The sequence below is a fragment of the Haliotis rufescens genome, unplaced genomic scaffold, assembly GCF_023055435.1.
Source record: "Haliotis rufescens isolate VD_foot unplaced genomic scaffold, xgHalRufe1.0.p SCAF_4, whole genome shotgun sequence".
NCBI classification, from domain to species: domain Eukaryota; kingdom Metazoa; phylum Mollusca; class Gastropoda; order Lepetellida; family Haliotidae; genus Haliotis; species Haliotis rufescens.
In genome coordinates this window covers 41,700,733-41,712,811 of record NW_025964112.1, presented here as the reverse complement: position 1 = coordinate 41,712,811, position 12,079 = coordinate 41,700,733, and the positions used below count along the sequence as shown (strand labels likewise).

Here is a 12,079-nt window from a genome sequence, read left to right as displayed (position 1 = left end):
ATGAACACGCAAAAACTGTAGACAACAGTACGAAATAGATGACATCATTCAGCGCAATAATCCCACACAAGCCCCGCCCCTTCTATTATCAGCCAATGAGGAAACAGTCGTCCGTTAGTGGGAATGGCATATTTATTTCTGGTCAATGGAAACATAAATGCAAAAGAATATTGCAGTGTATTATATTTAGAATATGTTCCCAGTTCATAATGTTTTGGAACCTCGATATGTCCTATGAGCAGACCAATGAGAATTGGTAGGTTACAGTGGGATCTGGTTGGTTATGTAATTAATCATTTTGTCAACCACAGGTTTGGCCAGAAACCTCTGAAAAGCAGTAGATGACATCACAGGAGATTTCCACATGCAAATAAAGTATACTACTCAAAAGAAGTTAAGGACTACCAGATTCTTTCATGTTTCTATAGTTAATCTGTCTTTCCATGACACATTAATTATAGTAATATGATCGAGTTGGGTGGTCCTTAACTTCTTTTGAGTAGCATATAATGATGTAAAACAATGTTTGGGCACATACAGTGACAGACTTTATTTATTATTTCTTCCTTAACTGAAATCAACAACCTATGATATTCATTTAAATAGTTTAGTGATGATGGATTCGAATCCCGGTTGGTCCTGATTATGTTTCTAGGTTTGTCACACAACATATTTCCTCCAACATCAAACTGACTTGCCATGATATAACTAGAATACTGTTCAAAGCAATGTTAAACCCAACTCAGTCTAAATTCAATCTAGTGCTATCAAATTTTTCTACATGGGCACCAGTGTATATCCTAATTCTCACACTCAACTATTAAATATGTCAGATATATTTAAATATGCACTACACATATTATAATCAGTTTGGTGTATCATGGAAAGAAAAAAATATTCCTATCGAAAGTGGAATAGTATAGAAGCACAGGATCTGTATGCAATTATCTGCTAGACTGCCAGGACCTCAGTAACCAATTCAATAACATTTGTATGCATCGCGAAACAATCAGGGTTAGTCCATATTGCGATCCTTCATCTGAGACTCTGTTCTCCGCCAATGTCATAAATCTATAAGTGTCCACGCAGCATTATGAGGTAGCTCCACCAGTCCATCCCAGCAACCTTGAACAATATGGGAGCCAATTACCACCTGACGTTTCTTGGAGATGAGGCCTATGTGAGCTGTAATTGTCCTGCTTACCACCTATCTACCTCAGAAGCAGCTCAGTAGTAGCTTCTGTTCAGTTCCAGGTCAACCGGTTTCCTGACCTGCTAACATTAACAGATCAATTAACATGAAATTGAAAGAAAAGTAATTAGAACATTCCTCTGGGAGCACTTTTCTGGGAGTGAGTCTTGTCCTATGCCAGAGTTGAATTGTTTTGCACTGGTCATTGATCCCCGAATGTCATACCAAAAGATGTTAAATGATGGTGCTTGTTGTTACCCTGCCTAGTGCTCAGCATTAAGGGATAGAATAAGGACTGGTCAGCTCGGAGTCAGTATACTGTGTCTGAGTGGGGTATTCATGGTATCTCAGTGGGCTAGCATCATAAAACTGGCATTAGTCTGGACTAGAACAAGTCGCAACATACACACATATGTGTGCATACATGTTACTGTAAAAGTGCAATAATCTTGGTTGTGATGTTAAGCTCACCTCACCTCACCTCACCTCACCTCACCTCACCACACCTCACCTCACCTCACCTCACATAGTTTGGCAGCTTAATTATGAACTCATGGGAGCTGAAGACATTAATAAAAGTTAATGATATATGTTACTGCTGTATTTACTATGCACTAGAGTGAAAATAAACCTTAAGGTAGAATGAGACTGAAATTTGTGGTGCAGTCTTTCCACTGACTTTTCTTTATAACATCTGTTAAACATTTTATATGGTTGACTTTGTGGTAAATGACATGCTTGTCAGTCAGAGCCAAAGACTCGTGTTCGATTCCCAACATGGGTTCACTGAGTGAAGCCCATTTCTGGTGTCTCCCGCCGTGTTATTGCAGGAATATTGCTAAAAGCGGCGTAAAACCATACTCACTCACTCACTCACTCACTTGTCAGTCAATTTGTAGTTTGATTCCACACATAGGTAGATGTCTGAAGCTTATTCTTAGTCTGAGGGATGGTGGGGTGAAGGTTTAGGTGTTCAGAATCTTAATGCCGAGTTTGGTTCCCAACATGGTTAATCCATGTATTCCGTGTAAAGTCTAATTCTTGTGTCCCAGTCTGTGATATGGCTGAAATGTTGCTAAAAGTGGCATATGACATCAAACTCACTCAAAGACTCACCCATTCAGAGCCTGAAAGCAGCAATATTGCTTGAAGATAAAAGCAAACTCATTTGCTCATCTCTTAAAGAGAATCTATAAAATATGTAAAAAAAGTGAATTACTTTCATTGATTTTCTGGCTGTTACACGTACCTATTACATAAAATTGCAGAATAAGTTGTTAAAATTAAGTGCTCTTAGGTTGCCCCATATTAGCAATAGGAATGCAAGTGTGCTGATGTCTTCCCAGTGAACCTGAACGTAAGCCGGACAGTCTAGGCCCAGACTTTCGTATCTCAGTGATGTGCTATGACAGAGATGAAATTGCTTTTCACACGGTTTAGAGATTGTCTTTGCTGCATCTGTATTGATTTGATGGAAGACAAAATTAGCCATGTTGCTTGTGTTGTGTGAGAGTAAATATGGCCCCCTTGTGCAGGCCAAAGTGTTTGTTGCCATCTGGTGGTAATTATTTGATATTTTCTCTGCTTATTTCTGGAGAAATTGAATGATTGCTGAGTTGAGCGAGATGATTAGAATCAATGTGGTAGCAAACAAGGTGATTTTAAGCACATATACCTGTATGGGTTGTGTATATGCTGAAGGCTATGTTGCTCTTTGCTTACGATGCATAATGTATGCTTAACCAATTCAGCAGATGATGCTATGGTCAAATGTGCCTTTCAGCAGAAAAGTAAATGGAGCCTCATCATTGAAATGTTTTGTCCCTCATTTTATCTTGTCATAAAACCTAGATAATGAACATTGTTGGATAAGCTCTGGTTGTCACGATATTTTAATTGTACGCATGGATGCACATTCAGAATACACATTAAGAAATATTTGCCATTTTTGGGGTAATTATTCACTCTTGATTTTTCAGGGCTTGACCTACTTGCTCTTTCAGGCTTGCGGAGGTTGAATAAAGGGAGACAACTCTTATTGGGTAACTGTGTTCAGCGGTAGAGTGACTGCATGGTTTCCTTCCATTTTAGATGTAGTATCCTGAACATCACAAGACACAAGTATTTAAAGATGAATCCTGTTTATATATTTGTAAATTATTTTTTATATTTTTGTACTAAAAAATTGTGTGTATGTATTTTGTAAATATGGTTGAAATATACATGTATTGTATGTATATTTGTTGAACTTTGACGCCTTGATGTGTTTGGGACAGTTTGTGTGTTCTCATTTTATGATTTATACAATTGTGAAGGAAAACCGTCAACACCATATGAGACAAATCCTTACACCATCAGGACCTAAAGATTTCTTCAGAGCATCTGAGATGAATTAAATGGGTACACACAAATATATAATGCATAACAAATAAGGCCTTGCAACATCACCATCATCGTCGTCATTATCAACATCAATGATTCTACCATCGTCTTTATCGCTAGGAAGATCACATTTTTTAATACTTATTTTCTTAATCATTTTTTGTCTTAAAGTTTGATGGCTTTCCTGAATAGTTAGTTGTTTGTCTGATGTCACTAGAATCAGTACCACAGCGCGTTTGAGAAGAGCAAGAGCATCTACACCGTCATTGCTGACCCCAATGGACTGCAACAGCTTCTACAGAACTCCAAGAATGCCAGCGTGGTAGCTACGCTTTTATTGTGTTAACTGTTATATGACCAAGTTGTCTCCCTTTGGGTAATATAAGTCTATATGTTGATGACACCTTAAGGCCTTGTCTTGTGGATACCAGTAACCTATTCTGGTAGTTCAATGGAGATATGTTACTGAAATGTTCAAATTAAATCTGTTATAAATATGTGTATGCTACTCAGATTAACTGTTCACTAGTTTTAACAAAGTGTAGCATTATTTAAGTGTGATGTTCCGATTGAAATGAAAAACAATTTTCTTTGTATTTGTAAAATCAAAATCAATTATAATGGCTACAAACTATGCAACAGTATACTGGTATATATCCCTTGTGCTAGAATCTGTACCATGCTGATTTTGAGAGGACCAAAGGTGATTATACAACAGTTGTCGATCCTCTCCATGTGAAGAAATGTCTTGAAAACACCAGGAATTTGAGTTCGGTATGGGTAAATAATGCTGTTGTATTGTACTAGTGCAGCATCTCGGCGATAGCCGCATAGATAGTAGCATGCTTGCTAATAGCAAAGCCAGTGTCCATTATTCGCTGCAAATATACTGCAACTTGTCATATTCAGCCATACAACAGTTATACAGGCTTCAAAGCAATGCTTTGTGGATGTGACTGTAGCCCAGCGGATAATGTGTTCATTCATGGAATAATGGTTTGATTCCCAGCATATGTTTTATGTGTTAAATCCGCATTTAGCCAAAGTGTAAAATATGTTTGAAGATGTTGGAAACAAATCTTTGGATGGTCTAGTTCCTTTTATTTATACTTTTACTCTGAGTTTGCTGCACAGTGTCTAATGTTCTGGTTTGAGACCAAGGAAAAATATTTTGTCCTTCGTGCTGAACCTTCTTTGGTCATTTATATGTGTATGAGGATATAATCTGAGCTGTATTTGGAAAAATGAGAAACCATCAGAGCTGTATGTGGACTATGGAAAACCATCAGAGCTGTATGTGGAATATGGAGAACCATCAGAGCTGTATGTGGAATGTGGAGAACCATCAGAGCTGTATTTGGAATATGGAGAACCATCAGAGCTGTATTTGGAATATGGAGAACCATCAGAGCTGTATTTGGAATATGGAGAACCATAAGAGCTGTATTTGGAATGTGGAGAACCATCAGAGCTGTATTTGGAATATATGGAACCATCAGAGCTGTATTTGGAATGTGGAGAACCATCAGAGCTGTATTTGGACTATGGAAAACCATCAGAGCTGTAATTGGAATATGGAGAACTATCAGAGCAGTATTTGGAATATGAGGAACCATCTGAATTGTATTTGGAATATATGGAACCATCTGAGGTGTATCAGAAATATGAGGAATCATCAGAGCTGTATTTGGAATAGGAACCATTTGTGTTATATTTGTCACTGATAGTTATGTCACTTTGTTCTAATTTAAAGGGGATCTAGGCTCGGCTAATTGACAGTCCTACCCACAAGGTTTAATGATTCTTTCTTGGGGTGCTAGTTTTAGAATGTATACCATTTGAGCAGTTACTGACGACACTAACTATACTGAAACAATGTCATGGTATTAGTTACGATGTCTTCATGGCAGAAAATAGGCACCAGACATTGGCGCTTAGTCTTTTGACAACATTGTAGCTTAAGAGTCCATACTGCCTGCTGTGTTGTATGATAATCTGTGTGTCATGCTCATTTAGAGAAGCGGACATTACTAATGGTTTTGCAGATTCACATTAATGGAAGAATGTCTTGAAATAACACAAGGAATTAAATTTGGTTGGGTAGAATGGTTGATGATGTTGTATTGACCACAATTGAGTAGCACAATCACCCAGGGCAGCTTGATTCTCTTGTATGAGACTGCCTCCATGGTCAAGTGGATAGAGGTTCTGCCTGGAGAACAGAAGATCGGTGGTTCAATCCCAAGCCATGTCGTAACAAAATACGTTAAAGGAAGGTACCTGTCACCGGTTCATCATTAACTTGATAAAACAAAGACTGGTTGGCTCGAAGTCAGTATGATATAACTGAAACAAGCTAAGCCATGTTAAACCCATTCATTCACTCACTGTTAATTCAGTGCTTTTCGTCCTTGTATTGACCTATTTCAGTTGTTTCATCTTGGAACTATTAGAGAGTATCATCTTTTCTGGAGTGCATATGCCAGGGCTTGCACACTGTAGCATGGCTTGTTGATGTGCCGTTGTGGTAGATTTGTGTTCTGTCGGTTGTAACATGTTTGCCCAAAAGCTGTTCTTTCAACATTTTGTTGTAATAGATTCTCTACTCACGCATAACTCATTCATGCTCATTCAGACTGGTGAGGAGCGGTCGGGTAGCCTAGTGGTTTTAACGTTTGCTCGTCACACCGAAGACCCGGGTTTGATTCCCGACATGGCTACAATGTGTGAAGCCCATTTCTGGTGTCCCACGCCGTGATATTGCTGGAATATTGCTAAAAGCGTTGAAAACCATACTCACTCACTCACTCATTCAGACTATTAGTTAAAGCGTTAGCTTGTTACACCAAAAGCCCGGGTTCAATTTCCCACATGGGTATGATGTGTTATCCCATTTCTCGTGTCCCAACTGTAATATTGCTAAAAGTGGCGTAAAACCATACTCACTCATTCATGATTCCTTATGCCAGACTCTGTATCGTGCGGATTTTGAGAAGAGCAAAAGTGACTATACTACGGTTGTAGATCCCCTCCACCTGAAGAAATGCCTTGAAAACACCAGGAATCTAAGTGCGGTATGATGCAGTGGTGCCAGATATATGTTGTGGTGTTTGTGTGAAGTCAGTATATGTAGTCCACTGTCTCAAGTCACAATTGGGTGGTTGGCCATCACAGGGCAAGTTTCAAATCCAAATATGGAATGTATTATGTACTTATCAAAAGTTTTTTGGCTACTAACTGTTATCATGATCATAATTCATATGATTGCTGATCTGTTTTCAACATCACTGGAAACATATGAGAGGCTCAGCTGTTGTTGTTTGAAAGCACTTGGTGTGCGACATGTGTATTTGTATGGTGGTTGACTGGAATAAGACTTGAATGTTTTAGCACACTGTAGCATTGTTTGTTACCATGATATTACGGTAGGTATAAGCTGTTGGTGGATATCAAAGTTATCACATGTCAGTGAAAGGTTCATTTCTGATTGATTTCCTTGTGCCAGAGTGCCTACCATGCTGATTTTGAGAGGACGAAAAGTGACTATACTACGATTGTGGATCCCCTGGTCATGAAGAAATGTCTTGAGAGTACCAAGAATCTTAGCGTGGTATGATAAAGTTCAATTAGCACGTCACTGTTGTGTTGTCGAAGTTACATCAGAAATCTGCTCACAAGTTTGTTTACGTAGCAGAGTCTTGTTGCATCTACAAAATCATTCACATTTTCAAGAATTTTGTCCTGCAATGACCTCTTAAAATAATTATTCCGAGTCATGAAAGCTAGATATTTGCTGTTATTGGGGATGGTGGAGGGAATATTGGTTGTTTAAGTGCTTGCTTGTCGAGCCAAAAATCACAGATTAGTACAAGAGCTGGCACACTGTAGAATGGCTTCTGTTGCTGATGTGAAGAAGGTTTGGAGTCAACCAGGAGTTTGACGCAGGTTGTGAGATAATACAACAGGAACAGATTAATAACATATGGGTTTCCTTGTGCCAGAGTGCCTACCATGCTGATTTTGAGAGGACGAAAAGTGACTATACTACGGTTGTGGATCCCCTGGTCATGAAGAAATGTCTTGAAAGTACCAGGAATCTTAGTGCGGTATGATGCTGTTCTATTGGCACGTCGCTGTTGTGTTGTCGTAGTTTAGATTTGGTATCGCCATGTCTCCAGTGCCCATATTGTCTGAAGCAGAGTCTTGATGCATCTACAAAATCATTCACATTTTCAAGAAATTTGTCCTGCAATGACCTCTTAAAATAATTATTGAGAATCATGAAAGGTAGATATGTGTTGTCAAGCCAAAAAACTCAGTCCAGTCAAAGTCAGGCACACTGTAGCATGGCTTCTGTTGCTGATGTGAAGAAGGTATAGACTCAACCAGGAGTTTGTTAGATAATACAACATGAACAGATTGATAAAAGATTAATAACATATGGGTTTCATTATGTCAGAGTGCCTACCATGCTGATTTTGAGAGGACGAAAAGTGACTATACTACGATTGTGGATCCCCTGGTCATGAAGAAATGTCTTGAAAGTACCAAGAATCTTAGCGTGGTATGATGAAGTTCAATGAGCACCTAGCTGTTGTTTTGTTGTAGTTAGATCAGAAATCTGCTAAAGTCAAATTTTGATTTGGGATCGCCTTGTCTCAGTTTCTTATATTGCCTGATGCAGAGAATTAGTGTTTCTACCAAACCTCTTGAAACAATTTGAGAATCATTAAAGACAACTTTATTCTGTTCTTAAGGGTGTATTGGGTCTGGTGGTTAAAGTGTTTGTTTGTCGTGTCGAATCCTATTTTTGATTCCCCAATGGGAATATTGCTAAAATAGTGTAAAACGTCACTTAACGTGTTCTGAAAGACTTGTTCAAGAGCTTGCACACTGTTGCATGGCTACTTTCGCTGATGTGTTCGTGGAGTTGGACCTAGATGGTTTCAACCACTTAAATAAATCTTATAACAGATTGGTTTACTTGTGCCAGAGTGCCTACCATGCGGATTTTGAGAAGACCAAAAGTGACTACACTACGGTTGTGGATCCCCTGGTTATGAAGAAATGTCTTGAAAGTACCAAGAATCTAAGTTCGGTATGCAGCGTAGTTTGTTTAGTAGATGTTGTGATGTCTTGTAGAAACTTAGCCGTAGAAGTAGTTGCACTGTCACTAGGATATTGGGCCAAAATAAGACGAGGCTTCATTTGCAAATATGGGCACATTGTATACTGCTCAATATTGCTGCCACTCCTTGTTCACTTGCGGACTTTGTTGGTGTTGAGATGCATGTCGAGGGAATCTTTAAAAGTTCAAAGGATAATATCAACTTTCTCAAAAGCTTATTCAAGAGCTTGTAGCATGGCTTGTAGATGTAGCATTTGGTCAATTGGGTGACCTTGTGGTTAAACATTCACACGGGAACATTGATTTACCAGTTCGATACAACGTGTGAAGCCCATATTTGGTTCCCCCACAGTGATATTGCTCGAATAGTACTTAGTGGCTGAAAACTCTAGCCTGTAATGCATCAATTGGTAGTTCAGTTGTTAAAAGTCTGTCAGGCTTAGGAAGCCGAGTTTGTTCTTTCAATGTTTTTGAACCAGATTAATTTCTGATTGGTTTCGTTGAGCTAGACTCGGTACCATGCTGATTTTGAGAGGACCAAAAGTGACTATACTACGGTTGTGGATCCCCTGGTCATGAAGAAGTGTCTTGAGAATACCAAGAATCTTAGTGCGGTATGGGGTAAACCCTTGTGTTGTGTTGTGATAGCTGTAGATTTCAGTAGGAAGGAATTAAAGGTGTTTTAATTGTGTGCTTTGAATACTCTATAGGAATTGCTCACCAGTTTAAATTAACATGTACTGGGAATCCTAAGTTGTTGAAAAAAAAGACAAAATATTTGGTCCGTCCACCTTGTCTAGTCTAAACAGGAAGTAGGTGTCCAAGCTTGCTGCAGTTCATCTGATGAAGGTTTTAATGTCTAATTTGTTACTGTTAGAATGTGTACCATGCTGACTTCGAGAAGACCAAGGGAAACTACACGACGGTGGTTGATCCCATGTCGGTCAGGAAATGTCTTGAAAACACAAAGAACCTTAGCACGGTATGGTTGATGATGATAAATATGATATTAAAACCCTTTAAAAAATGCTGCTTTATTGTGTCTCATGTAATCTCTGAGATAAAATACTTTTGATGTATGATGAATTTTGAAGATTTGTCTCTTAACCTGTATGAGACAAACATATAACCATTTTATTTGCCATCAGTGCAAAGTATATTATCTCTCAGCTTCTGGTAACGAAACTAAAACATTTACTTTTTGTTTGTCAGTACTCAGTAAAACCTGATAGAGCGTCAGCCTGGTGGTTTGATCCACAGCTGTGTCATACCAAAAGACAGTAAAAGATGGTACTTGTTGTTATCCTGGCATTCTGTGAAGGGGATAAAACAAGGACTGGCCAGCTATACAAGTCTAGATAATCTGTTTGCATGTAATAAATGTGTGTTTTACATAAGTCATGAACATGAATTATTCATCATCAATTCCCAGACTCAGTACAAGAAAGACTTTCAGGAGTCCAAGGGCAAGGTCAAGTCTATTGCTGACCCTTTGACCCTCAAAACTGCCATGGCTGCCACCAAGAATGCTAGCTTGGTATAAAGATATTCTTCAAGCATGTTAAATTATTGTGAAATAAATGTAATAACTATGATTAACAATGTTGTGTTATTTTGTTTCAAATGAACAACTTCTTTTTACAAGTCAGTTCCTTTGGTTTCAAGGGATATACAAATCTAACACGATTGACTGAGTATTTGCAGACTTAACATTGAATAATTTGCTTGAATAATCAGGAACTAGAATAAGAACTGGAACCAGTAATGGCATGTGATTGTGAATAAAACTGCTTCACTAATCACCAACTTACTTTGCACATTCAGTGGTTGTCATATTTTGGCTTTAAGTTGAAAATGATTCTATTTGCACTTCATATTTATATGCTAAAATTCACTCACATCATAGACTGTTGTGCAAGTGACCATGGCATACAGGCCCATTCACTAACTCACTGTCAGTAAGTCTGCATGGCTTGTATCACATTATGATGTTGCTTCTGAAGCCAGTATCTGCATGGTATAATTCTTCTTACAATCTTCCTGCAATTGATGGCTGTATTAAAATGGGGGCGGTCGGGTAGCCTAGTGGTTAAAGTGTTCGCTCGTCACGCCGAAGACCCGGGTTCGATTCCCGACATGGGGACAATGTGTGAAGCCCATTTCTGGTGTCCCCCGCCATGATATTGCTGGAATATTGTTAAAAGCGGTGTAAAACAAAACTCATTCAAACTCACTGTATTAAAATGCATGAACAGGGCATTTTGTCCCTGTTATAAGTAATCTGTAATGCTTTTGTCACTCAGCATGGGGAATTTGTGCTGATATTGCTCAGTAATCTGTGACTCATGTTGAAAGGGAAGGTCAATATTTATCATTATATGACTGATCGGAGTAAATTAGATGAAATATGTCAGAAATTACATGGATGAAAAATATCTGTTTATGTTCTTGGCCAAGCACTTATAAATGGGGATTGAAAACTTATTCATGTTTTCATCTCATAACAGATATGCGAGACAGTAATTGAAGCTTATACTAATGCAACTAAGTTTTTACAAGCACAGAATTCTAGATTTTATGAGATGATGGCATGGATTGTTGCTCATAATATCAGTCACTGGTCTGTCTTGCCCAGACTGGATTATTTACAGTCCACTGTCATGATGCTGGAATATTTCTGAGCATGTAACCGAACAAAATACTGGTGGTACATTTTGAGCCATAAATGAAAGAATATTTATTAATATGAGCGGAATGTTTATATAAGGGTCATTTACCAAGGTCTCCTCAGCTACTAGCCATTGTAAGCATGCATGTTTATGTAGTAGTGACACAAATTACTAATATCTAATAAGATGTGTCTATGTGTAGATTGTAATAGTGTATGAAAGGTACATATGTCAGTATGCAATATGGGCACATGGAATTATTACTGGGACAATAGAATTCACAGGAGTCAATTTGAATATACAGTGGTCCCTCGCTACAATGCTTCCAATGGGGTCCAAATAATTGGTGGGCGTTATAGACGATGAGCCTTTTAACCGAGGCCGAGGCGGGGGAGCGCGCTCGACCAATCTCACGATCTTCGCCTTGTCTCGAACATTGCAATGATACAAGTTGTTTACCGTTCATAGTGTAAAAATATATATCCATTATGTTTTCGCCGTTTGTTATTATTTACAAGCCTTAACTGTCACATTCAATGTGAATGTAGTCTACTTACATGAAAATATCGATCGATAATGGTAGTAACAGACGCTATGAGTGAAGAGCCAATCACAATCCATTACACAAGTACAGAGTGTTTCAGTGGCATTGATTGGTCATGTTGCTTAAAATACGGAAAACGAGAGTTTTGACCAGCACTACGCGCA

The 12,079-nt window shown here is 38.5% G+C and overlaps 1 protein-coding gene across 6 annotated transcripts in view; it reads left to right on the top strand.

Moving 5' to 3' along the window:
• LOC124135960 (nebulin-like) overlaps window positions 1-12,079 on the top strand; it is a 118,180-nt gene that overhangs the window by 67,899 nt on the left and 38,202 nt on the right. For 2 of the 6 annotated variants that reach the window (XR_006861288.2, XR_006861287.2), the window contains 4 exons: window positions 8,568-8,672; window positions 9,212-9,316; window positions 9,580-9,684; window positions 10,135-10,239. Coding sequence is in view for 1 of the 6 variants with exons in the window: in XM_046501678.2 (XP_046357634.1) it covers window positions 4,244-4,348; window positions 9,212-9,316; window positions 9,580-9,684; window positions 10,135-10,239 (420 nt within the window). In the remaining 5 variants the exon portion in view is untranslated. Of the gene's footprint in view, window positions 1-3,791; window positions 3,897-4,243; window positions 4,349-6,543; window positions 6,649-7,079; window positions 7,185-7,575; window positions 7,681-8,033; window positions 8,139-8,567; window positions 8,673-9,211; window positions 9,317-9,579; window positions 9,685-10,134; window positions 10,240-12,079 lie in introns of all 6 variants that reach the window. The other 4 variants (XR_006861284.2, XR_006861285.2, XR_006861286.2 and 1 more) reach the window with 4 other exon arrangements.